At 42.1% G+C, this 27880-nt stretch overlaps 3 protein-coding genes across 5 annotated transcripts in view; 1 reads left to right on the plus strand and 2 right to left on the minus strand.

Moving 5' to 3' along the window:
- Casc1 (cancer susceptibility 1) overlaps positions 1 to 12833 on the minus strand; it is a 37160-nt gene extending 24327 nt beyond the window's left edge. The window contains exons 1-5 of the mRNA XM_032905395.1: positions 12606 to 12833; positions 10190 to 10207; positions 8206 to 8287; positions 6145 to 6236; positions 3788 to 3889 (exon numbers count right to left, since the gene is read on the minus strand). Of these exons, the coding sequence (XP_032761286.1) occupies positions 3788 to 3889; positions 6145 to 6236; positions 8206 to 8287; positions 10190 to 10207; positions 12606 to 12608 (297 nt within the window). The 5' untranslated portion in view covers positions 12609 to 12833. The remainder of the gene's footprint in view (positions 1 to 3787; positions 3890 to 6144; positions 6237 to 8205; positions 8288 to 10189; positions 10208 to 12605) is intronic.
- Positions 12834 to 12943: 110 nt separating this feature from the next.
- On the plus strand, positions 12944 to 19668 carry Etfrf1 (electron transfer flavoprotein regulatory factor 1). The gene is made up of 4 exons (XM_032905400.1): positions 12944 to 13066; positions 15292 to 15409; positions 16955 to 17038; positions 17119 to 19668. The coding sequence occupies exons 3-4, from the start codon at positions 16997 to 16999 to the stop codon at positions 17332 to 17334; spliced, it is 258 nt and encodes an 85-aa protein (XP_032761291.1). The 5' UTR covers positions 12944 to 13066; positions 15292 to 15409; positions 16955 to 16996; the 3' UTR covers positions 17335 to 19668.
- Positions 18288 to 27880, minus strand: part of Kras (KRAS proto-oncogene, GTPase) — a 32759-nt gene continuing 23166 nt past the window's right edge. For 2 of the 3 annotated variants that reach the window (XM_032905396.1, XM_032905397.1), the window contains exons 5-6: positions 26849 to 26972; positions 22436 to 22527 (exon numbers count right to left, since the gene is read on the minus strand). In XM_032905396.1, the coding sequence (XP_032761287.1) occupies positions 26853 to 26972 (120 nt within the window). In that variant the 3' untranslated portion in view covers positions 22436 to 22527; positions 26849 to 26852. Of the gene's footprint in view, positions 22528 to 26848; positions 26973 to 27880 lie in introns of all 3 variants that reach the window. The other variant, XM_032905399.1, reaches the window with a different exon arrangement.

A 27880-nucleotide genomic window follows, 5' to 3' on the forward strand; every position in this document is an offset into this window, starting at 1 on the left:
CTTTCACAGCACTCACAAGATGGAGGCTGTGCTTTCTCCTTTTCTGGTTCTCTCTGACTGAGAGCTGACATTGGTGTTTCCAGAGTCCTCTCACCATATTGTCCATGTAGACTTTGCACGTCATCACGCTGTGCTTAAACTCTAGCATCATGGCCTGTTTAATGCTGAGTTTCCAACTGGTCTTCTCACAGTTACGTTGTCTCCAAAGTTATGGTTTCTGATTAAACTAGATGGCCTGACACACTCTTATATATTATTTACTAGTGTGTGTGTGTATGTGTGTGTACATATGTGTATACATGTGTGTACATGTGTGTATACATGTGTGTACATGTGTGTATGTACGTGTGTACGTGCATGTGTGTGTACATGTGTGTATATGTATGTGTGGTGTGTGTATGTGTGTACATGTGTACACATGCGTGTGTGTACATGTGTGTGTGCATGTGTGTACGTGCATGTGTGTACATGTGTGTATATGTATGTGGTGTGGGTGTATATGTGTGTGTCTGTGTGTTTGTGTGTGTACTGTGTCTATGTTCACATACAGTGGCCAAAAGAGAACATTAGAATCATCATCACTCTCCGCCTTTCTTTTGAGGCAGGGTCCCTCTCTGAACCTATCGCTCACACTGTCTAGGACAGGCTGGAAACCTGTCAACCCAAATGATCCCCTACACCCCATCTCCTCTCTAAGCTGGGATTGATTACATGCATCTGCAGAGGATGCTGGCCTTGCAGAATCCAAGCTTTGGTACTTATGGTTACAATGCAAATGCCTCTAAACGCTGAACCATCCTCCAGGCCCTACACCTACATATTTTAATTCAGGGTCATTTCCTCGGAATCCACGCTTCAGAGAGACTGTGGATTTGCTTCCAAAATCTACCAGAAGTGAGGCACATGGAAGCTTGGTCTCCCAGCATGTGTCAAAGTTGTACTTTTTACACTGTAATCCAGTAAGTGTATAATACTTATCTGTAGACATTTGTACACACACACACACACACACACACACACACGCACCAAAATAAACCTTAAAGCGGTATCTTTGCAGCAGCAATGCCTCTGTCTGCTGCATGTGGTACTGCATGGGAGCATTTCACCCACTGTCAGGCCAGCTAGAATCTGTCCTCTTCAACCTCAACAGCGGCGTTGGTAAGGCAGTCCAACTGTCTATCCTTCATCTTTATCGGAAGAGTGAGGGTGACGGGCCAGGGCCACTGTATTTAACACCTTCAACTGTTTCACTATAAAGACATCAGTGCGTGCATCCCTCTGCCAGTGGGCATCTCTCGGGAGTGCTCAGCAAGGAGTCACTTCAGAATAACACTCTCGTTGCTGTCACGGCCTCAGTCTTCCTGCAAGGAAAGCTCATGAGAGAGGCACTCAAGGAGAGTCTCACCCTATCTCATCCTCCTTTCCCCTTTGTAAGGACAGGGTGGTCACCAGGCCATAGGGACAAGTCACCTACAGCACTGACCTCTCACCTCATCACACATCACACTCTGGACGGGATCGCTAAAGGTACGATGGAGAGTTTTACCTTACTCTTACGATTACACAGTTTATTCACTAGCTTAGGCCTGCCACTGAGGGAGTGGAGGAGAGACACCAAACACTGGTGTATTTACAGAAAGCAACTCTGCTGTACAAAACTGCGAATGAACTAAGAAAAGACTGGAGTCAAGCATGGAGGAGGGCTAGGACTTGGGAGGCTGAGGCAGGGGCATCTCAGACTGGAACAGAGACAGACAGACCACACAGACACACAGACACACACACACATACACATACACATACACATACACATACACAAAGGGGGGGTGAATGAGTTTCACCATACCTATCTTGCTACAAACCATCTCTCCCCATCTCTCCCCATCCATCCATCCATCCATCCATCCATCCATTTTGCACTTAACTGACCTCTCTGATTGCTGCTCTAAGTGTCAGCTCCTATGCCTGTGTATTCAGTTTCATCTTATTCCTGTCATCTACCAGGGAAGAGTCAGCACAAGGTCTGGCTAAGGGCAAATGCTAGCTGAGGCTTGTTAGCGTGCAGACCTGGGGCTTTTTGTCTTTCCCCGAATAAACCTCCAATGTCTTACTTCTTCATTGAGCAGAGGGAAAAGCACTCAAAATAACAAAGCAAGCACTTTCCCAACATAGCTGTTCTTTTAACCGAGCAAGGTGCTGATTACAGGGCCATGGGCGCTTATCTATGCAAAGAGCACATCAAACCACAATTCACCAAATTGGACGGTCTCAGAACCACAGTGAGTAGTGAGAACCAAAGCCAGAGATGTTACTGGACACCACTTACCAGACTGTGGGAGAGGCATGGAGAACAACTTCACTAGCTGCAGTCAGCCAGCCAGCCAATGGGCCTCAGCCTGCACCATCTAACCAGCCACAGGAACCAACCAGAGCTGCTCCTGGCTCCCCACAAGTTTCATTTTCAATGCACATGAATTCTTTAAAGACAAGAACTTCATGAGGAAGCCTCTGCCAGCTTCAAACTTTGCTTCTGTGGCTTCCTTACCTCCTGGTACTCACAGTAACCAAGAGCCTCTGGTTACTCTGGGATAGGCCTTGTTTTAGGGGTGGTGGGAGGCCATGTCAGCAATAAGGGCTGATCTACTTCCTTGTCATGTAGCTCTTTAGTTTCTTCCAGAACAGTTCTGCAGGCTCGGTGTGGTGAAAGGCCTGGCCTTCTGCCTATCCTGGCTTTGGACTTGGCTTCCTCTTCAGGCTCAGTCATTCTACCTGTGCCTGGATGTGGGACTGTGCTGTCACTTGGGTGCTTGGAGGGGATCGGGCCATTCGCCAGGATGACTTCAGTGTTTTTATGTCTCAGGGAGTAGGGAGTCTGAGGGGGAGGGGGCTAGGCCATGGGGCAGAGACATGAACAGAATCCAGACCACTGAAGTGTCTCACCTTCCAGAGACTCGGGTGACAGCACTCCTAGACAATGAGACTAGTAACATCCAACATCACTACAGAGGGACCAACACACAGATGTGATCATGATCATGCTTGGAGAATTGCCAGAATGTAGCTCAGACATGACGTAAGCCCCTCTTGTAAAGGTTGCTCAGACATGACGGAAGGCCCCTCCTGCTGAGAAAACGGTGCTGAGAGATGTGTCTGATCCAGGTTTCCATACTCCTTCCAAGTCTGTATGCACCAAGAGGAATATACAGAAGTGCAAGCCAATGGATCAGACAGACTTCCGAGTGAACAGGGAGGAGTGTGGACACTCCAAGTGTCCCTCTACTGACAGCAGCTCTCTACATGCATCAGTTTCCCCTGAACACAGTCATATATGTGCCAGATGAGGGATGTTTAGAAGATTTAAGAATGTATGTATTCCTGTGTGTGCAGTGCCTGCAGAGCCCAGAAGAGGGCATACATACACACACACACACACACACACACACACACACACACACACACACACACACACACACCGGATAACTGGTGGTAACTAGTGACTTGTGGTCACTATGGATAACTGGTGGTAACTAGTGACTTGTGGTCACTATGGATAACTGGTGGTAACTAGTGACTTGTGGTTGTTATGGATAACTGGTGGTAACTAGTCACTTGTGGTCGTTATGGATGCTGGGAAGCACCCAGGGTCTCTACGAGAATAGTGCGCGCTTTTAACCACTAAGCCATCTCACCAGCCTGGAGCTTTTCCCTAATAAAGTTTCCCAAGATAAAAATCAGTATCTGTTCCCTCGAGACCCCACAGTGAGCTGCAGAGGAGAGAAAGCCTCACCTGAGCCTGTACTCGCATTTCCCGCTTCTGTTTCTCTGCTTCAGGAAAACAACACTCCAGCAGAGCAAGCTCTTCCAACTCCTCGCTTCTCCTTTCTAGGTCCTGCCACAGAAGGAGGCAGCTGATGGCTCTTGCATGGCTTTCAGGGGAGCATTTAAGGGTCATGTGGCTGAATATACAGTTCCCAAAGAAAGAGTTGTTACTTTGAATAAAACTGCCAATGATGCCTGAAACAGTAGCTTCAAAGTAGCTTACAGGTCCCACTATGGGAGATACTATTTGCCCCGGGTGTGAGATGATACAATTCTGCATGTTTTGGTCTGAATTAGAGCAGTGATCCCACACTACACTAACTGGGGGAGAGGGGTGGGACCATGAGGGGAGGTGGTGGCTGCAGGCCAGAATGTCCTGATGACGAGAAGGCAGGAATTGACAAGCTAGCTCTAACCCTAAGTGTCACATGTTTTCCCTTTATGCGATAAAATGGAAGAGGCATTAAGTACCCCTATACACACCAAAGGCAACAGTGTCCCAAGAAAGAATCTGTATAACTGAGTGTTTGGAAAGATGTGCTCTCCAGAGCGTTTCAGCTGAACACAGGTCAAGGGTGAACATCACAACGTTTGGAATAACAAGGTTCAGCATTCAAGCAAAATATTAGAAAAAAACATCTAATGGACAGCAAATCTTTTAAAAACTTCTGGTTTGGTTAGTAATGAAATAAACATAGGAGATGCTGTTTTCCTTTTTCTCCCCGAGACAGGTTTTCTCTGTGTACCAGCAGCTCTGGCTGTCCTGGAACTTGCTTTGTCGACCAGGTTGCCCTGCAGCTCAGAGATCTGCCTGGCTCTGCCTCCCAAGTGCTTGAACATGTGCACCCCCGTGCTTGGCAACGATACTGTTTTTCTTTGAGGTGGGGTCTCGATATGTAGGCTTGGCTGGCCTTGAACTTCTATGAAAACAAGTCTACCACTGCTTCACGAGTGCTAGAATTAAAGGCATCCGCCACCCTGCCTAACACATCTGTGGTGTTTGATAGCAGAGAATGAGAAACTTCAGTATTTGGAGGTAAACAGGTCACTGGCCTGGGGTTTTCTAAGAACACAGTCTGCCGCAGAGCAATGCTTGGTTTGTGGAGGGTGTGCACCGCTCACAAGGGCCTGTGCTCCCTGGTGCAGCTTCACATCCCACAGCAAAGAGCTCACTCCTTAAGCTTGGGGAGGCTACTCAGGAGGCTGAAGCAGGGGGATCACTCCAGATTGGCGTTTGATTCTGGCTTCAGCAGCACAGCACAGTTCTGTAGAGAAAAGGAAGCAGCAGCAGCAGCGGCCATTTGTTTAGTTTTGGTGCAGTATTCAAGGGCACCACAATGATCTGAAAGCTAAGCAGATGCTTTCCCACTGTGTCGTACAAGCACATGTGAAAGCCTGTGCGTGTGCGTGTGTGCATGTGTATATACACACGAATGTATGTATGTGTGTGTACATGCAAACACAGGCCCGTGTGTCTGCACACAGGCAGTAGTTAACAGTAGGTGTTCTTCCTTGGTCCCTCTCCTTTATGTTCTGAGGCAGGACCTCTCTCTAAAATGAAAGCCTGTCAGTTTGACTAGGCAGGCTGGCCATGCACTTCAGGAATCCACTTGCCTCAGCCCCTCAGTGCTGGAGCCATAAGCAGCCAGGTCACCTGGATTTTCATGGGGAGCTTATAGCCCATGCTTTCAAGGTGGACATTTTCCCACGGGAGCCATCTCCCAGCCCTGTGTCACTGTCCCCCCATTTCAGTAATCTACCTGTACAGGATGAGCTTTCTCTCATATGCTTCTGCTGAAACACACGACAAAATGCTGGCCTTAACCTAGGAACACTGGTGTCCTCGGTTAAGCTGGATGTAAAGAGATTTTAAAGACATGGCCAACGGCCAGGTAGGGTGGCCTGTGCTTTTAATCCCGCACTCGAGAGGCACAGGCAGACATATCTCTGAGTCTGAGGCCAGCCTGGTCTACACAGAGTTGCATAACAGCCAGCACTGCATAGACCCTGTTTTAAGAAAGGAAAATGGCAGGGGGGTGGCAGCACATGCCTTTAATTCTCGCACTCAGGAGGCAGAGACAGGCAGATCTGTGAGTTTGGAGCCAGCCTGGTCTACAGAAAGAGTTCCAGGACAAGCAGAGCTACACTGAGAAACCCTGTGTGAAAAAGTAAGTCAAACGAGCGAGCAAACCAATGATGTTCACTTCTCTACCTGAAAACACGTGTGAGGGGATGCCCCCACATGCAGTGAATGCAGGGCTGGGCACACTGCAGCCCCAGGTGCAGGAGTGGGTAGCAGCCCAGCTGACACTCATACTTATTTACTTTCTTTTCCAGCAGATTCCACTTTTCTCTCTCAATCCGTTGTTTTTCTAGCCTTTCCTGTTCTTCCTTTTCATATTTCAGTCGAGCCTCCTCTGAAGAACCAAAGAGAAATCAGGAGTCAACTGCAGGGAATCAGTCACAGCGTTTTACATTCTCGGAGTTCCTCTGAGTATTTCTAACACAGAGCCGAACCTTTTATGGAGGTCACAGCCTCGACTGTGTGGCAGAGAAGAGAAAATGTTCACTTTCCAGCCCAGGAACCCAGAGTGAAGTACATTGCATCCTTGTATGAAAGCATCCCTTTGAGAGCAGTGCTCTGAACACTAAATATTCATCAGCGTAAAAGTGAACATGACTCAGTCTCTGATCCACATGGCAACTCCACTCGCAGGGAATCCGATGCCCTCTTCTTGCCTCCAAGAGGACCTGACACACGTGTGTGCAGACATAGGTACAAGCAAACACGCAATCACATAAAATGAAAGCAAACCTAAAGAATTGCATGGAGAGTAGGCTGGTGCAATGGCTCACCCAATAAAGGTTCTTGCAGTCAAGTCAACCTGAGTTCAATCCCTGACACCCACACTGTGGAAGGAAAGAACAGCAAGTCCTGCAAACCTTAAGCTTCTCCTGCTCTCACTATTTAAAATAAAACATGAAATATCGACTCCAGAGAGCTGCTCAGCAGTTAGGAGCATTAGCTGCTCCTGCAGAGGCCCTGGGCTCAATTCCCAGGACTTGCATGGCAGCTCACAGTCATCTGTATGGGCTCCAGGGGGCCCAGTGCTCTCTTCTGACCTCATGGGCACTGTATGTGTGGTGGACAGACACAGATGCAGGATGTGAACATTAAACATAGGAGTTTATAAATCCTATGCCCAGGATTTAGATCCTGGGATTTTCTCATTTCCAGTATTTAAAACGACCAACAAAGGCCATGGGGATGGCTCAGAAGGCAAAGGCAGGACCCTGAGCCATCTAATGAACCACATTTGCCTCCCAGATTCCACCTGTGAGGGAAAGGACTCCCAGGCGTTGTCTTCTGACTTCTACATGCATGGCAAAGTATGAGTGTCCCTCAGTAAATAAACAAACCCATAAAGGTCAGTTAGCAAACAACACAATGTGCTTTATTACTCACAAAGGGCAAATATACGGTAAAAGAGATGGAGTCCTTAGCAACCCTGACATCAATCTGCAGACAGAGTCTAACAGCTGTAACTCCACGCATGCGGTCTTTAAAAACACCAATAATTTAATTTTCCAATACTTATGATGACTGGTCAATATTAATGAATGGGATTTCCAGTTTAACGAGCAAAGAGATAGTGTTAGACATTGAGAAACTGGGCTCGCACTGTTTCTAAAAGCAGGCACTGTTCTTGCAGAGGACCCACCTAAATTTAGTTCTTAGCACCCACATCATGAAGCTCACAACTTCCTGTACCCAGATTCAGAGGGATCTAACACCTCTGGCCCGGGGGCACCTCAATTCACTTGTGCATACCCATGTTCAGACACACATACACATAGCATGAGTCTTTAAAAAAAAAAAAACCCTCAGGGTTAAAAAAACAAGTCAGGCTGTTGTATGTAGCTTCTGCTAGTGTGTACTTCTCACTGCTAATAAGTTTTAGGTTCAGGATTCTTACCACACAGTCTGAACCAATGTGCCCATTTTTTATCAGTAGATTATAAACACTTTAAGGCAAGCCAGACAAAACGAGCAGCAAAAACATGGGCTGATCACCTGAATTTGAATTTCTGAGAAGCAATGTTTTTTTGGTTGTTTTTTTTTTTGTTTTGTTTTTTGTTAATTTAAACAGGGCCCAAATATTGTATGGGGCAAAACATCAAAAGATCAGCTGTTTGTCAGAAGTGGAATGGACTAGTTCTGATCTGTCTGGCAGCATGCTCAGATGTCTGTGTGCACTGGTAGTCTATGCTCTGAGCAGTGGGAATCCTTGATAAAACTAAAGCCTGTGGAGAACGCCCAGTGGCTGTGTGGGGGCCAACCCCTGGCTAATGCTCCGCTGTGCTGGGAGATCCGGAGTGCAGTACCTTCCTCCTTCAGGCGTTTCTCCTCCTCCTCCTGCAGCAGACGCAATCGCTCAGCTTTGGTTATCTTTTTCTTAGTGGGAGCCTTAACAAAGACCACACATTAAAGAGGCTGTCAGCACATTCCCACGGGACTTAGAATGCTTCCCTTCAATCAGTAGTCACTCTCGAGCTGCAGGAGAGATGGCTGGAAGGGGAGTGAACTTTTGCTCTTCCCAGGGCCCAGGTCAAGCAGTTCAACCCCCTGTAATTCCAGCTCCAGGGGATTCAATGCCTTCCTCTGACTTCTTCAGGCACTCATGGTGCAGATAAAATTGCACAGGCCTGCACTAGATACACACATTTTAAAGATAAATCTTAAAAAATAAGGGGTTGGGGATTTAGCTCAGCGGTAGAGCGCTTGCCTAGCAAGCGCAAGGCCCTGGGTTCGGTCCCCAGCTCCGAAAAAAAGAAAAAAAAAATAGCAATTACGAAAATAATTATTGATTTTTATGAAACCAATTTTTATGTACAGTAGTTCAATAGCCAAGGCAGCTAGTTTGTGTCAGCACGAATTCATTGGCTTCCACACAGTTATTCAACAAACATTAATTCAATTCCCGTGATAGATCAGGCATGGTACTTAATGCTATAGATACAAAAATGAAGGTGACATGGGCTGGAGAAGACAACGCAGTGTGGAGGGTCTGCCTGCTGTACACACGGCCCCAGGTCAGTCCCCAGATGGCACGCTCCTGGTCATAAGTCGCCCACAGGCTGAAAATAATTACCAGGCCAGCGAGGTGGCTCAACAGGTAAAGGCGCCCACTGCCAAGCCTGACAGTCTCAGTTCAATCTCCAGGACTCACACGGTACGAAGAGAGAACAGATTCCTGTGAGTGGTCCTCTGACTACCACATGTGTGTCTTGGCATGTCTGTTCAAACTCAAACATGTACATATGCAACATGATCCAGAACTTATATCTGAGGCACATTTTCATATGCGTTGAGAACCCACCGAGTGGACAGCGAATCCTTAGCATGCCCTGGGCACTAGTTACAGGACCCTGTGAAAGCCAAAGTTCCATACTCAACACCGTACATAAAGTCACCGCATTTGCAGGCGGCCTGTGTGTCCTCTCCTACTCGTTAAACTCCATCATTCCAGATCTCAGCAGCCACCATATACACTGTCCAGGAACTGCTCCACGTGAAAGTCTGGCACATTCACTGCAGTTGCGATTTCGCACATCTTTGTCATCCAAGCCTTCCAGAGTGTTTCCTTTGGCGTTCAGAGACACAGAGCATGCTCCATATTGCTACATTTAAAACCGTGTATGTGTGTGAGTGTTTGCCTGAATGTATGCCTGCTGCTCACAGACGTCACATCCCCTAGAACGAGGGTGACACGATTGAGAGCCACATACCCCCTATGTCCGAGATGTCTTCTTCCTCTCTTTGCTTTGTAGATTGATAACTTCAAAGTAGACATTTTAATCTCCTAATTACAGGCCATATTTAGTCTACCAACAGATTCTGTCTTACTTGAAAAAAATTCTTTCTTTTTTTTAATATTAGTTCTTAAGTGTGCCACCGTATCTCACACCTGAAATCCCAGCTGTACAAACAGGGTAGAAACCACGAGTGTGTGCTAGCTTGAAGGTCCTATTTTAGTCACAACAGGTCTGTAACTATGGTGTATGTTTATCTGAAATAAATAAAAAGTAGGACTAACCCAACATATTCTACAGTGGAAAACTAAAGCCTCCACACCAGACACAGGTCAGAACTAAAAGTGATTTATTACTAGAAATATCATTAAATGGGAAACACATTTGTAGTCATGAAGAATTATCCGATGATGTAAATAATATTATTATCTAAAAGGTGAGGTAGTAAATTCAGTAAACTACAACTAAATAGAAAATTATCACAAAGTTCCATAAGACATTCATCATACAGTATGTTCATAAAACTATGTATTTTGAAAACATAATTTCTACATACCTTTTTTTGTTTGGGACCCTAAAAAGTTGGAAAACAAAAGAATTGACACATTTTAAAGAGAATTCAGATACTTTCAACAAAGCATCACAAAATACATTAATTAGGAGAAGCTAGAGAAGTGCCCCAGGGAATTTTCTTTGGGCCTCCCCTGCAACTTTTCTGTGACTCTTTGGCTAACATAAATTGAAAAGCTACCGTAAAAAGAAGCCAGAACAAACTAAAAGCACAAGTAAGAAAGCCCACAAGATTTCTTGGGAAGCACCTTTTTGAGGTAGTCGATACTATTTCCCATGTCAAAGAGTCTATAAAAAGAGAGCCAGTTAAAAAAGGACTGGTTGAAAAGATCCCCCAGTCTCCTTACTGACACATTACTATTGGTACTCTTTCAAATTTGCAGATGTGGTGGCTGTCTCAAAGAAACCTTTCTATTACATAAGACTGATAGTTTTTGTTTATGGGGAGGAAATCAGTGATTTTCAAGTTTGCCAACTCATGTGAAGACTGTCCAGCCACATGTTTTAAAGTCAGTCTGTTCCTTTTGGAAAGCTCCGTACTTCAATTCTGATTTACAGTTCCAGGTTGGTCTCTGTAATACTACTCATAAATTCCTGAGCAGTCCTGCGTGCCTATCAGCTTTCTGATGAATTTATGAGGGACTGTGTGGAGTATAAATTATACATTTTACATATCTGAAGAGCACATAGGAAAGGCTGGTTCAAGCCACAGAAGCACCTCCAAGATGCCAGTGCCAAAGCTGGCACACAGTAGCCCAGGTTTAGATGGCATCTTCCAGGAAGGGCACACATTTCAGAAGTTCTCTCCGTGGCTTTTCATCGGGGAGAGAGTGACAAGGGAGGCTTTGCTCTCATGTGATTTTTACAAATGGTTTTTATCCTGGCTACAGTATTCCCTGACACAATTGTTAACACATTTCCATCTTGAAACAAACACTCTATGGCAGACTATGTAAATATCCCTCTCAAAGAGCATATCCTAAAGTGATGGACACATTTTTATCCCTCACTAGTATTTCTAACTTGAAACAAAGTCCCACCTTTATCCTTCGTAAAAGCCATCGTAGTAAAACTTCTCAACACTCACGCAGCAAAGGGTGTCCTGACAAGCTTTTGGAGAAATCTGTCCTCCTAGACTTAGTGTGGTGGCTCCCCTTCCTGTATTATACTTTCTTAGGCTGAGGGGTTGAATTATGCACTTTCAAATTCATAGACTAAAATCTTAAGTCCTTGGGTGTTAGCATTTGACCTGCTTAGAGAAACGGTCCGTGATTATTTCACCAAATTAAGATAACCTGATATTGGAACTGGGTGGGCCTCCCGGCTCAATATGCCTGGTACAGGTTACAAAGAGGAATCTTGGAATCAGACCCTCATGAAGAAAATAAACATTGTGTGTGGGGGGATGGGGTGGGGATGAGCTTACACTGCTACACACTAAAGGACTATTCGAAATAGAAGAGACACCTGAATATCTCCCCCTCCCCCGTGCTGACACCCGAACCCAGATGTTCAGTCTCCAGAGTGGTGATATAGGCAGTTTCTACTGTTTAAGCAACCTTGTTTATGGTACTTTGTTTCCTGGAAGCGCCATGATACAGTAGGTTTTAAGTTGTGACCTGGAATCTACATTTTAAATAAATCCCCCAAGTGGCTTGGAAGTCTGAGAAACAGACTATGCAGATGGGGTGGGGTGGGGTGATTAAATCCACCTTTCGATGGAGCTAACAAGTGCTTGTTCTTGTAATTTGCCAGCAGTCTTAACTTGGCTGATGGCCCACTGGGGGTCTTGCCAGGGGAGTCCTCTATTACCCATTTCTTCCCGCCACTTACAGAAAGTACATATTTATATTTTAAAGGAGGTTGAAAAGCACCACTCTTTTCTTCTCTTCCCACCCTTAATAGCTTGTTTACTCCGCTTTAGACACATCAGCCGTTACCATGGTAAAGCTTGTGGTAGTTACGCTGCTTAATTGACTGCCCCAGGAGGGCTGTCATATTCTCCTTTGTGCCTCTGGTTTCTAGCCAGCAAACACAAAGAAGGTACTCTGAATTTCCCCACAATGAGTGCATTACGTAATCAGTAATTGTATTCTCCGTGTTCACCGAGTGTGATAATAGATGATGTCTTGATGGAGACTGGGAAACAACATACGACATTAGCTCCGTATTGTTCTGCCTCCGTGAAAACGTGAGAGTTGGAATGAAAAACATTTCTGACAAGTTGCAGTCAGAGCAAAAGTGGGAACGTACATCACCGGAAGTTAGTAAAGTTTAGTTACTGGAGATCTGGATCTCGCCACCTCTGGTTCGCACTGCGCCCGTCTGCCTATCCCCCCTTGGCAGCGCTGAAGCGGAATCCGTACTTCCCCCTTCCCATCTCCCTCACTTTCCTGGCTTACCATGAGAGAAGAAGGACCTTTGCCTAGGGAAAAGTGAACTCTGCAGAGCCGAAACGCTCACGGTTGTCAGGACGACAAGCCACGCCCACTCGCCATTCCTTGCGCTTTGCGAAGGTCGGTCTGCGCAGTCGCACTGTAGTCTTCCGGTAAGTCCTTCCTAAGTGGCGGACTGGTTACACAAGCCATACCTCCCACACAAGGTGAGTCCACACCACTGCTTTTACCTAATCCCGCCCACTTCCGCCTGATGCCCCGCCCCAGCAAAGCGGCCCTGTGCTCCACACATTTCTGCCCGTAGACCCTCTCTAGCCCCACCCCCAGCTCCGCCTACTTCCGGCAGACGGCCGGCCCCCTCCAAGGACTACTGCTGTCAGAGCATTTACGGCCGTGCCGCCGTAAAGCGCTGGAGTGTGGCAGTCTGAACAACCTGTCTTCGGGACCCCAGACCTGCTGGTGGTGAAGTATGCCTTAGAAGAGGGCTGCCGGGCGCGGGAGCAGAGCTCATTCTCACATTGTAGCGCAGGCTGACCTGGAACTCGCGGGCCTTCCTCACCTTCCTCCTGAGAGCTGGGGTTATAGCCGAGGGCCGCCGCACCGGGCTTTGTAAAGGGGTTTTCTCTTTCGTTTCTAAAGCGTCTGGGCGAGCCCTTCACGGGGGATCTGGGGAAGGAATGGCGCCAGCTCAGGGCTAGGTGAAACCATTGGTTCTGGGCGGGCCCTCCTAGGGGGTCATCTGGCCAATTAGGCTCGGAAGGCGAGCTCCAAGAGGGTCTTTACCGTAAGATTAAAAGTAGTACAGATTCTTCACTGATAGTGGTGGTTTAGTTTCTATGCAAAACATTCGCTAGTTTCCTCAAAAGCTGCACACACATTAGTTTAAAGTGACCTGTAAGGAACCAGCAAGCCATTGTTGTCCCAAGGTCACCGAGTGCTGTACTGTTGAAGCAGCCTTCAGAATTTCAGCCCCTCCTCATATGAAGAAAAGACACTAACGCTGTATCAGTTCTTTAACCCAGCCCCAGCTTACGACCTGTCTAACCCATTACTTGTTATAGCCCGTGCCTGTTTCCAATTTAATGTTCTATCCCTTACACACTTAACTAGATGTTCTGTTCAGTAGTGCTGACAGCTAGTTTTTGTGGGTTAAAGTCATTGGTTGCACAACACTTAAAACTTTACTGCCCTCCGAACCTTGGTAATGAGATAACAACTTACCATGTGCTGCATATAATTCAAATCTGGTTTATCATAGTTGTTGAGTGTGGAAGTTAGCCTTTGTTTTGAATTATTCAACAAAGCAACTACTGGTGTTTAGTGACAGAAAACCTCAGTTTGAACTAGGATGTGGTATGGAAGTATAGTAATTAACATGGTGACTCTGAAGGAAAGGCCTCACTCAACCTCACCCTGTCTGTCACTATCAACTTCTCTCCTAAGGAAAAGAAAATAATAGAGTCAGATACCAAAGGGCAAGACTTTGCTTTCTTGATCTTCCATGTCCTCTGGCCTCTGTGCAGGAACTGCGATGGTAGGAGGGCTGCTTTCTGGAGTCTCTTCACCTCCACACAGGGTTGAACTGGCCCCTCTCCTTCCATGTCCTTGTACCTCTCTGGTCACACCACCTCTGGTACTGGGACATTTGATGGGACAGTGTTCCCAGGGCAGTCTGAAGAATACTAGGTCTAGGCCACAAGACCACTGAAACAATACACTGCCTTTCTGTCTCATTTCTTTCAGCTTTTTTTGTCACTCGAACATCATGGAACATAATAACATTAGGCATCAAGCCCTTCTATCAGAAAATAATAGTGTCCTACTAAAGTGACAACCCCATCATTCCTTTAGTCAAAGTCCCCAGGGAGAGAAGGAATAGGACTCCTCCTTGCTCATACCCATGGTCTTGGAAGAACCGATGACTTCGAGTCATGCAGTCATCCAACTTTGGTAACTTCTAGGACTTCATGCGGGTTTCTGCAGCATTTAAGTTGTTTCCTAGTTTGCAAACTAAAGGTTTTCCCCTTTAGCAAAAATAAACTAAAACTTCCTGAATCAACTGTTATGATAAATTAACATTAAAAGTCTGACAATACTATCTGCATGGGGGTAGGGGTAGGGCAATCTTTTATTCCTAATTTGTGGGGAAAGCTATTGGGAAGGAGAACTAAGCCAGGTCTCTAAAACCTTTCACAAGTTACAAATGCCAAATTTTATCTATATTATTTTAAACCACATAGTTTTAAGTCATTCTTCAATAAGGTAGACCATCCTGGTAATGGCTCCCCCATTGTTAATTCACACCAGTCTCTTTACCTACCAGTGTTACATTAAATCTTCAGAAAAGCAAAACATTAAAAAGAGGAAGATGATTATGGCAGTAAGACTTTAGAACCTGGAGAGCATGGGTGACTGACTCAACCCTAGAAACCTCAGTGGACACATCATTCAAGAGGAAACAAGCAGAATCAACAGGATCTACATGCTCTGACACTAACTGAACACCAGTCACCACAGTTATTGGTACTAGTGACAGGGCGTCTTCCCCTGCCTCAGCTTCCACCCAGCTCAACACCATAATTTTTGGATGAATATGAGGCTACAGTTTTGAGAATCTTCATTTTCTGCTAATTAATTTTAAATAACCCTTAATTCATCTTTTAAAAAAATCTTTGAAAATTTGTTTTTCCAGAATAATTCAGTCCAAAAGATGTTAGATGGCTTTAAGCAATGGCGGCAGCAGCCAGAGAAGGGACAGAACGAAGGGCTAGGATCCCTTAAGAATTCAAAACAAGGGACACAGGTCTCAGGTAAAAGGGGTTTGTACACAGCAGCCTAGCACAACAGGACACTGATTGGGTGGAGAGGGTGGTGGTACATGTTGTTAGAAGTAGGACAGGGTGAGCTTTCCAGGAACAAGGAGGGGGATCTGGGAAGGGAGTGTGCCAAGTGGTGACAGTGATAAGAATTTGGTTCTAGTAGGTGGAGGAGTGATGATCCAAAAAAGTAAATTATTGAGGACAATGGGAACCAGCTTCTTAACTGTTGGACATGAGTTTTAAAATTACTGACAGGAAGCTAAAATGAAAATAAATCCTGTAATAAAGGAACTAGCTGTTACCAGATTACATAAAGGTCACTATAAAAACCACACACGTGCACACCGCACTCAAGTCTACAGGTGCACACCTTTCCTAGGTATTTAGGAGTCCCAAATGGACAGTTCCCATTGTAGTACTTCTATGGCATTTCTCAACCCCTGGGTCACTACCCCTTTGGGGGGTGGGGGGATGGGGGCCAAAGGATCCTCAAAGGGGTGGCCTATGACCATCTGCTTATCAGATATTCATGATTAAGAACAGTACCAACACTACAGTTACAAAGTAACAATGAAATAATTGTATGGTTGGGGAGTCACTACACCTTGAGGAACTGTATTAAGGGGTCACAGCACTAACAAGGTTGAAAAATAATCTTCTAGTACATCTTACTTCCTAAAATATCCCACCCATGTGGTGGTTCATAAATCCACTACATGAACTAGGTTCTTAGGAAGAGTCTCACAGAGGAGGATCATGGCAAGCACTTTAATCAGGTGCTCAGAACTATCATCAGCCATAAGGGATGGAACACAGTGGGAATGCTGTTTCTAGGTTTGGTCTAATGGGGCCTTTCCCAAGCTCCCCCTTGGCAGCTAAAGCACCTACTCATGAACGCGTGGTCAACAGCGTGGATGCTGTCTGCTGCCAGCTGAACCTTTCTAAGCTCTCCCTTTACCCTCTGCCCATTACTGTACACTCTCCTTAAGGGCCAGCCTTTTTAATCTTCCAAGCCAATTTGTTTTAGTTTTTAATGTCCCTCTGAAAATACTCTTCTAGATTTGAACTCTTACTCTTCCAAATAATCAAGCCTTTAGAGCAGGGTAGACAGCTTTACTTTTGGTAAGGAAAACAGGCTTAGAAAAGTGGTGTTACCTCAGTGCCTCAATAAAAAAGCTCTCAGCACAAATTACCATTTTGGGGGATAAGAGGTCTTACTGGTAAAGCACTTGCACAAACAAGAGGATCATGTAGACCTTCAAGTTTGTAATCCCAGTGTGCACACACAGAAATGAGAGGTAGAGGGGAATCCCTAAACCAAGTGCCAGCTATTTGAAGCAACAACTGAGACCATCTCAGATTCTGTGGAAAGGACGGACATCTGAGGTCATAGCCTCCACATGTACTGTGGCAAGTGAATGTCTGCACACAAAATGAAAAACCAGCTTACCATTTCACCAATGGTAAGATCTTTGATTCTTTAAGATTACAATGCAGTTATTTGCAAAAAAGAAAAAAAATCTTCCTTTTCTTTAGGTATGTCATGTATAAAAGTGGATTAATTCCATATAAGTGAAAATGGCCAATTCTTTACGAGAAGTACTGACTCTTTATAAAAATGTAAGTAATTTATGCTGCCAACTTTATAAATGTTATTATCTAACATGGATTGCTTAGAAACACATCTTTCTTGTTTAAAGCTGCTGTATCTTGGACGGGACTATCCAAAAGGAGCAGACTATTTTAAAAGGCGTTTGAAGAATGTTTTCCTTAAAAACAAGGATGTGAAGGACCCAGAGAAGATCAAAGAACTCATTGCACGAGGAGAATTTGTAATGAAGGAGCTAGAGGCCTTATATTTCCTTAGGAAATACAGAGCTATGAAGCAACGTTACTATTCAGATACCAAAAACTGACCAATCACTGCCACCAGCCTAGCTGACAATCAGTGCCAGCTGTTTGCCTGTACCAATTATTATACAATAATTCAGTTTAAAAGGGCAAGATACATTTTTTTTTAAAAGTTTCCCTATTGTACTAATATAGGTTTCAACCCTATTGATACTGAGAGCTTTGCCCATAATCCCTTTATTATTGAAATAGTAACGTTAGCACCTTTCAGGAGAATACAATTTTGAAAGAAAATACATCTAATTTTTTAACATATTATAACCAAGTATTCTATTTCTTCATTTACTGATGAGATCGTCATTAGCAAATGGTGTCTGACAGGCCTGCCTGCCCTTTAGTTTGTGGAGTGTCTTTGTTTTTGGTTTTGTTACTCCATCTAGTATACTGAAGTGCATTTTCAAGGCTCTCTACAGACACCTCAAAATGATTTGAATGCAGTTACCAAAATGAGACATGTGAAGGTGGCTTCAATCTTGAGCTGCCAAGCAGAAGACTAGCATTATGTAGTTATTATTCCCATTACCCTTTGTGCTGCTGGCCTGCCTTAGGTTCCTAATCCGCTTCAACTGGCCTCCATGTGGAGTGGTAATGCTCCTCTATCTGTGCCATTAAAGCTGGTGCATTCTGTGCAGTGGTTAAGAGCACTGACTGCTCTTCCAGAGGTCCCGAGTTCAATTCTCAGCAACCACATGGTGACTCACAACCGTCTGTAATGGGATCTGATGTCCTCTTCTTCTGGTGTGTCTGAAAACAGCTACAGTGTACTCATATAAATAAAATACAAAAATAAACCTTAAAATCTTAAAGGATTCTGTATCAACTACCATACAGACATTTCAACTTTCCATCAAGAAATACCTATTGTCAGGATGGAGTTCAGCATGAAGGACTTGCCTAACAAACATGTGAAGCTCTAAATCTGAGCTTTAACCACAATTAAAACTACATAATTACACACTTCATAGTCACCATAACTATTTTTATTACATTACAATGATTAGGAGCAGTACGGTTCATGACAAAAATATTACAAATTTCAGATCACTTCACAGCACGTACTCCTATAAACATTTAAAAGTTAATTTTAATTAAGAGTGGTCACTTTTAAGTTTAATGTTTGATATGACCAACATTCCCTAGGTCAGAGCAACCAAAGGATGGAAAACAACTGGATCACACTGCATATGTCCCAAAACAAACAAACAAACAAACAAACAAAACAAGAAAGAAAAGGAATGGAAGGAAGGAAGGAAAGCACAATGTACAAAATGTGCATGTTTACACTATACAAAAATAGTTAACATACATTCCAGGTAAACATGTTACATTAAGAAATAGCACTAGTAAGAAATTGGCACTCAAATAAAAATGCAGAAGTGTTTTCAACATTGAAGACATGAGACAGTGGAATTGGGGGACCAGGAGATAAAACAGCACATAGCCCACTCAGCTGGCTGGAGTTGAGTCTGAAACTGGCATTTCTGTAGAACTTCATTTTTCCCAGATTCATCTAAAATGCCTACCACCATCCCAAACAGGCACTTCAAACTATTGAACTAAACCACAAATCTGAATCTAATTAATAACTATTCTTTGAAAACTAATGTACTTCTTTAGAAATAAATTTTCATGTTTTGACAATTTACAGCTATTGGGTATATCTGTTCAATTTTTCAATGCAGAATTCATGCTACGCAGTATTACACAGAAGTTCTTAAGTATAAATTCACCTTTAAATAACTTTTGGGTTTTAAAAAAATGACTACACAATTATCAAGAAATCACTACTTTCAACAAATGGAAATCAGTTAAATTTTTATTGCCTACAAAAAAATCCCTTCATATATATGTATACACACACATATATGTATACACACACATATATATGTATACACACGTATATATGCTATATGTACGCACACACATATATGTATATATTATTGTTTGGGGAAAATGAAAAATTTAGTGGGATACAAAATGAGATGAATTTGTGCAAACTGTTCCTGACATGCCTCACAGAACTTGTATGTATGTTAGGACGAAATTGTGCAATGGTGGCAAAGGTCTTGATAACCTATAAAAGTTAGGATCTAAATTCCTATGCAGTGTGACTCAGTCAGTAGAGCCTAGAATTCCCTAATGAAAATATTTACTCAAATTGTATTTGCCTGCTATAGTCTTCCCACAAACATGTTAATGCCTATGACTGTAACTTAGCATTGGTTTTCAACTTCAACAAGGACTTTAAGGCTGCAGTAATTAGGTAACATGATTGTTTCTAGGCTTCTTTCCCTTTTAATAAAAAACAGCAACAACAACAACAAAAACAAACAAAAAACTCTACAAAACCCTTCAGTGACACAATTCAGAATTTACATAGTGGTAATTACCACTACTTTACCACATTGCCCAGAAACACTGAACCTATCTGAGTACGCACTGCAGCTCTTGAAGGACCCATGTTCCTCTCTATAGAAATGAGAGGTATATACTAACTGCATTATAAGATTTAAAGTCCACCCAAAGAATGTTCTATGAACACGTACAGTTTAGAACACTTCAAAAAAGTAGATTAGGGAATTTCTGTTCCTTTAGAAAAAGGAAATAATTAATAATTAATAAAGAAGGTTGATTAAAAAGTTGCATTGGACTCACAGCAAAAATTCTTACTGAACTGGGGAAAATAATTGTAGGAACCCAAACCCTCTCTGCAAAATTAAAATCATGTATTTCATAATTTCTAAGTCATGCCATAGGCCTTACTTAGTAGTAGTATAGATCATGCTATATACCACTGGCCAAGGTTTGTGTCCCTTCTTTGGGATACCACACCCCCACCCCAGTGCCTAGTCTAATGCCCAGAATATGAAAAGCACTGAATGCTGAGTAAAATAAATTCTAGTTTTAAAAAAAAAAAAGAGAGCTTCATGATACAAACTTTGAAGTATTTTTCACTGTTAGACTGTATTTATTAAAACAATAGAATCTATCACCAGGATGATGGCTAGATGAAGATTGAGCTCCCCTTCCACTGGACTGTGTTCTGTGTGTTCACACTAAAGTTTAAAATTCCTACTGAGGCACTGTGGACTGGGCAGCAGGAATGATGTCCAAAGGACTGAGACTGAACTGCTGGAGTGGCCCTGAAAACCAGCTATTAATTCAAATCCCACTACAGTGCCTGTTATTTTAAGTCCTAGGGAAGAACGCCATAGGGCAGCTTTGATGCACCGATCTTAAGAGTTCATGAAATTGTCCATAGCAGAACAAAGTTTAAAGTGAGGGGGAAATTATTAAAACTACGCTAAGTCATGGACGTGGGAAACAGGCTGAAAGCCAGTATAATGTTGGAGGGAGTCCTGAAATTGGAGAATGGATACTGGAATATACATTTTACCTCTTGCACAATTTGCCTAAGACTGGCAGTGAAGATATTAATCCATGTAAAACAGTTACAGACCGTGCTGAGCTTGAGAACTGGTGTGTCAGCATGTAAACTGACTATGTCACACAGCTGTGAAGTTAGTTCTTTGAGATGATTCAACACTAAACAGACAGTGATTTGCTTAAAATCAGACTTCTAAAAACAGATATCCAGTCCTCATAGTCCAGTGATATTTCCATCTCATTTCAAATTATTTGAAGGAATGCTTTAAGTGCATTCAAGAGATTCTTTTTCCTGTTATCTATTCTTAAAGCATAGGATAATTTTAAACACCTATCAGATTTGGGAAGTACTTAGGAAATGTTTGTTCATCTAGAATTCAGAGACTAGTCAAACTTGCATTTTCAAACTTTCTCACTTCGTTGTTTTAAAGATTTACTCTGCTTGTAGTCTCCTACCCCAAAATCTCAACCTTGAAGCGAACATCGAAATGTATTTTAAATTGTTTATTATTATTATTATTATAAACAAAAGAACTTTCTTGATTTGTCAGTAGGACTGTTACATGGTGAGAATGCATTGTACTAAGCCATCAAACTCTCTTCCCTCATCCCCCAGGTACCAAACAATGCATGGCCAACACTGAATGCAGCAGTGCTACAAAACCAGTAGCATTCATCACATGTAACAGATACACATTACATGTCCATTACATGTTCATGTAAGGCCCAACCCTGCAACTCTGGTCTCCTTAACATCCACTAAGCTACAACTGTCTCAAATCATCTTCAGCTTCACAACCATTAAGACTACTTTCAACAACACAATTCAAATAAGACTTGAAAGTTAGGATAGAACAATCTGACAAAGGGGAATTGTACTTAGTTCTTATGAGAACTGTTTATATATGTTACAGTTTGAGTTATTACAAAAATTTAGTAGCATGTAAATATAGCCCAAATGGTTACTATTTCATACTGGGTCTGCCTTACCAGGAAAAGCTATTATAGGAATCTTACAGTAATTTAGCTAACATGGAAACTGAATGGATTTCAACATTTCCCATTGCCTTTTTTTTTTTTTTTTTTTTCATTTTTTCCCCTTTTCTAGAAAAAATATACTATTTGGGGGAGTGAGCAAGATTACTAGCAGTGGAAAGCTAGAGAAAGCCTTTTGTGAACAGTCTAACTACACTTATGAAGGATGATAAATTCTAGGACATGCTGGAAGTGAATCAAAGGGAAGCCCATAAATCCATAATCCCTTAGTCTTAGGAGAACCAACCACAAGGTCTCAAGTGAAGCTGTAATTACTAATGAATCCATTTGATGACTACATGGAACACAGAGTAGGGATGGTTCAAAAGCTTCATTATTCTGGTTCACACCAATGTTCACAGTTGGTAGAGAACTAGCAAGGAATCAACTGCATGCACCAAACCCCAAGACAGAGTCTCAGGTCTTTAGTCTCTTCCACAGGCATTGCTAGTTTAAGTCCAAAACCCAGGGAATACTGGCACTTAGAGAAAAGAAGGTTTCCACTGTCCTTTTAAAATAAGCATTTAAGATAAAAGCTGACAGTTTGCACGAACAGAAAAAAAAAGATTAGGTAATGCTAAAACAAATGCTAATAATTTAGTGTAATGTACAAAAATCACACTTTACTTAAGTGTGCCTTAAGAAAGAGTACAAACTATTCACATGACTATACACCTTGTCCTTGACTTCTTCTTCTTCTTTTTCCCATCTTTGCTCATCTTTTCTTTATGTTTTCGAATTTCTCGGACTAATGTATAGAAGGCATCGTCAACACCCTGAAATATATAAAAAGAAGTATATTAAAACATGTTAATACATGATGTCTTGATGTGCTCATTTGCTGTCAATGGGAGCTTGAGTTCGCACAGAGTAGCTCTGTTTCGTGCTGCTGTTCTGGCAGCTGAACGGGTTAAGGATTCTTTAGGATATATCTTTTCGTGGATATTTTGACATTTTAAAATTTTTAAATTATTTAAGTTTAAATTATTTAAATTTAGGTATTAGAATACCTAACAAAATACCTGACATTTAGTAATTTCAAAATAATAATTACTGTATACTTTCTTTTGTTAGTCTTTCTTTTAAAGCAAAATATCTGACATTTAAAACAACTTTATTTTGTGGTATAAGTGTTTTGCCTACATGTATGTCTGTGCACCATGTGAGTACAGTGCATTAACAGAGGCCAGAACAGAACATTAGATATCCAGGGACAGGAGTTATTGACAACTGTTAGCTGGATGCTGGGTGCTCTTAACCACTGAGCCATTTCCCAGCTCTGATACGCTGATATTTTAAATAGAAACCCCTGACTTTCACAGCAGGCAATCTAATAGATAAGTTTAACAAATTACTTTTCCCCCAAAAGGGCTTGATTTCTACTAATTTTTCTCTACTAGGAAACTTAGTCACTTAACTCCCCGTGCCTACCTCCATGTTTGGTAGATGTGCCTTCGTATATATACAAATTAATTGTCCCCCAAGATTCTGGACTATAGACAGACAGTAAGCCACGTTGTCTGTAAGATACTGGTGTCTTAAAAGCTATGATGCCCTGACCTCTGGTGATAAGCAAACTCATCTGACTGGAGGTGTACTTGTAATAAGATAAATTTCTCTTATTTTACCATTTTACTGTTTAGCTATTCGATATTTGTCATATAAATACCTGTCTTCAAAGACCATTCAACATTAGTCATTAAGCCCTGTATCTATGTGTCATTAAAGCAAAATACCTAAATAAGTTGTGACTAAAACTAACTCAGTCAGAGTAATTCCCAACTTCCTAGACCCTGGCGTGACAAGTGAGTTCTAGAAGCAAGGGCTTGAAGAACCAACTTTAGACCTCCAACCACAAGTCACACTGGAGTCAAAGTGGAGCTGAAGAGAAAAGTGGCCATGCTTTACTCTATCCGTTCATCCCGTAGGAAGCACTGAGAGAACTCTTAACCCACTAATGCTTCCACACTAGATACTAGAGGGAGTCTGGAGAACAAGTACCCAACAGACCTCAGCCACTTTAAATGTCTTCACTCTTGGAATCACCTGGTTCAGTATTATGAACTGTGAGTAACATAGTATGTATTTAAGGACCTTATGTTAAACACATAATTGACTGACTATCTTAAGTGGCAAGATTTTTCCTTTACCGTATTACTAACATATTTTGTAATCTTAATAATAATCACTTATATACTTTCTTTAAAGTTTTTACTCTTAACTCATCTTGACAACAGATCTCTAGTTCAGGAAAGCATGACCAGTGCTGCTGAAAATGTACAGCAGCAGTGAGGCTTGCTCACATTTAACAATAGAATGGGCAATGTCGGTGTCATCTATTTGAATATGAGTAAATAAATATATACTGCTCCAAACCCCCAATCTGCACTCACTAGTTTCGCCTCCTGAAATCCACTAACTGATACAACACAAGCAACACAGTCCAGGCCTAACGAGGTTGTGAGGTCCACTCAGACAAATACAGAAGACAGACATTTCCTCAACACACAGTGAGGAACTCTTCCAATGGCATAATAAAAGCACCTGTAATTCAGGAGCACTTAGGGACTTAGGGACACAGACACTTGGAATGGGATAGTGCCTTTTAACTACATGTGTGTATGTGTCGGGGTGTGCTAGGGGACCTGTACATTTAAGTGGAGGCCAGAACAGGACACTGAGAGTCCTGCTCCCTCACTCTCCACCTTCTTCCCATGAGGCAAGTACCTCAGTGAAGCTGGAGCCAGGCTGATAACCAGTACTCCACCAGTTACTTCTGGCCCCTGCCCCAGCACTGGGGTTACAGGTGTTTTCTGGCTGGCTATTTACCTGAGTTGTAGGGACTTGAACTCAGTGTTCATGTTTATGTAGCAAGCACAAATATTCTCATTAGCATATTCACTAATGAGAACTATCTCTCAGATAGTCCCCCGAAGTGGAGTCATACCTAACTCCCTTACACATCGTGAATTCCCTGGGTCACACATTATAGTGTCTATGTCATCATCTTTTTAAAATATTACAACCATTGATTTTTCTGTTTGTATTCATGCCATGGCCCATGTATGAAGATCAGAAAACAACTTAAGGTTCTCGCCTCCCACCAAGTGGATCTGAAGGATCAAACTTAGTCCTCAGTCTTGAGAGCCATCTCACTGTCCCTTCAATCTATTTTTACAATGAAGAAAAATGCCAATGATACTAAAACAATGGTGCAGAAAAATAAAAATCCTGAGAAAGACAGCTGTAAGACAATCTTTAAGATGGGATATCTACAACCATTTAGAAGACAAAGAAGACAGAAGCTGACAGCATTTACACTCTTGTCAAGTTCTGACAGTATGTGAGTCTCAGCTGTGTTAATTCTAATTAATGACTTTGATGTCAGAGAAATGTCATAGCTAATGTACAAAGGGCAGTGGACTCCTTGTTCTTCTGGGAACTGATTCTCATAAAGTAGCATCCCATTCTGCTAATTATTTTGTTTAGACTTACTCCTTTCCTAGAATGATGGAAAACTAATTATCAAATACACATTTTATATGTTTATCTCACTATAATTTTAAATATCTTAAAATATACTTTTCCTTTATGTAGAAAGTACTATGTTCATTAACAATTACAGCAGTCACTGCTGGAAACTTCATAATTTAGACATTCAGAGCAGTGCTTCAACGTTTGCTTAAATACAATGTAAAGTGTACCAAGTCCTCAACTTATTGTTCTATTTTAAAATCATCTAAGAGTAAGGCCGTAGAAAGGGGAATAGGATTAAAATTACCACTTTAATCTGGTCAAGGCCATTACTTCAAAGTTTAATTTTCAAATTGCATTATAATGTTAAATTGTACCACAGTTTCTAAAACTAAAGTAGGGTTTTACCCAATCGTGAAAGTTTTGAGTTCATAATCCCATGAAGATCCCTGCAAGTATGGCCATTGCTTCTGCATCTACATCTCTTAGCAGTCTTAAAACACTGTGATTGCTTCTTGTCTCCATGGAACTCCTATATTACAACAGCCTCCAGCAAAAGCACGAACTTCAACATGAGGTTTTATCATCTTACTAAGTAAAGAATTTGCTGAGTTAGAAATGTAATCTGGGTTAATTTAGACAGGACAGTCAAAGAGTCCACCCTGTCTTTCCTAGAAAGTACTTGTATGCTATAATCTTAACATGCAATGGGCACACAAAAATAAAACATATGGTCTAGCTCTCCAGGATTCTACTGTCTAATAAAGGAATGACACATAAGCTATTTTAGTGCAACATAGGAAGCCATAGTAAAAATACTATATTGAAAATACACAAAGCCACAATGGCCATTTTAAGGGACTGAGGAGATTCTTATAGACAGGGATATGTTGGCTGACTAACCAAACTAGGGATAGGAGTACTGGTGATCCAAACAAGAGTCAAGGCTAAGGGAAGGCAGAAATAACCTGTGTAAGGACAAACAGGCAGATGACATTGTTTCAGATATAAAATTTTAAAAGGCTAAGGAAAGGGAGGGTGTTAAGGATCACATTAGAGGTGTTTAGGGATACTGACAGTGTGCTCACTGTGTAAATCAGTGACTAGATTTACAAGTAAGAGACTAGCATTCCTCTGAAGCAGCCTGAAACAGTGAACGACATCAGCTACAAGTAAATAGCACAGGAGAAATCAATAATAACATAACAGACAAAGTCATAGCACAGGAATCTACAGCTGCTTCTAAATGGGTACAGGAATAGGCCTTACTAGGCCTTTCTGGCCAAACTATTATTATATATTTTTTACTTAAAAACTGCTGGTTATCTTAAAACTTAAATCTCATTTCCCTTAAAAATAAATTATCAGTTCCAAATGTTTAGCTTACTTAAAACTAATGAAGTCAATAGAGCTCATGAAGAATGCAGATTAGTCTACTGTAGCCATCAAAAAGGGTCAATTATAAAAACCACATTTAAAATAAATGTACTCGTTACAGAAACAAATGACAAGTTTCTTATCTTTTAATATTTCAAAGCAGAACACCACATCTAAGTGGTTCTGACTGCTTTGTTACCTTTGAAAGACATCTGCTTTGTACCAAAATGAATATGCTGAACTTACCAGATTACATTATAACGCATTTTTTAATTTTCACACAGCCAGGAGTCTTTTCTTCTTTGCTGATTTTTTTCAATCTGTACTGTCGGATCTCTCTCACCAATGTATAAAAAGCATCCTCCACTCTCTGCATTGTAAAACACAACTTCTTTAAAGTCTGTTTCATTTGGAAAAGTAATTTATTGGGATAGCCATGTGTAAGACCTTTGAATTATGAGCTTTACAGTTGAGAAATTTGTGTTTTGTTTTGTTTTTTTTAAAGCAGACATCAGACTGAATAAAATTGAGGATGCAGGGTTAAAACATGAGCTAGAACCTGGTTTGTTCTTAAAAGTGTTTACATTTTTTGGTATTAAGAGTTTAAGTGAAAAGCCTAACTATATGTGTATGTTTCTCAATACAAGAGTTTAAGTTTGATGAACTGCAGTTAGGAAGGTGCAGACTTTCCCTGGATAAAGGAAAGACTTGTGATTGCCACTGATGCCCACCTTTGACCCAGTGGGGAAGCGAATGAAAGGCACTAGGAACCTGAGGCCTTGTTAAAACCAAACCCCAAAATCCATGTCCTAACCAAGGAGAGTCCAGATACTCCTATAGGACCCCCAGTTTCATCTTCAATTAGATAGTTCCCAGTCAATTTCTAGTCCTTTTGAGACTGCTACCACAGAGAATGGGAGGTTAAAATATTTAAATGAGAAGTGAAACAGGGGCCAGTTGCCAAGACAAGAAAGCGTCACAAACCACTTAAAATATATAGAATAGGAGCAATGCACGTCTCCTTACGTGTCTCCCACAGCCTGCAGAGCACTGTTCAGATGCACTCAACCTTTCCTGTCCTTCATATGCTTGAGTGTTTTGCCTGTATGTATGTCTGTGCAGCCTGTGCACATCTGAAACCGTCAAAGGTCCTAATGAATCTGATCTCCTAGAACTGAAGTTAGCAATGGTTGTGAGCCACCATATGGGTCCTGGGAACCCAGATCCTCTGCAGGAACGGTGCTCTTAACTGCTGAGCCATCTCTCCATCCACTCCAT

The sequence above is a fragment of the Rattus rattus genome, chromosome 6 (genome assembly GCF_011064425.1).
Source record: "Rattus rattus isolate New Zealand chromosome 6, Rrattus_CSIRO_v1, whole genome shotgun sequence".
Taxonomy (NCBI): domain Eukaryota; kingdom Metazoa; phylum Chordata; class Mammalia; order Rodentia; family Muridae; genus Rattus; species Rattus rattus.

Bases quoted from the DNA above. Each gene is read 5' to 3' on its own strand.
- Etfrf1 (XM_032905400.1), top strand. From the start codon at position 16,997: ATGGCCAATTCTTTACGAGAAGTACTGACTCTTTATAAAAAT. The intron at 17,039-17,118 runs GTAAGTAATTTA...TCTTGTTTAAAG, and splicing joins TACTGACTCTTTATAAAAAT to CTGCTGTATCTTGGACGGGA.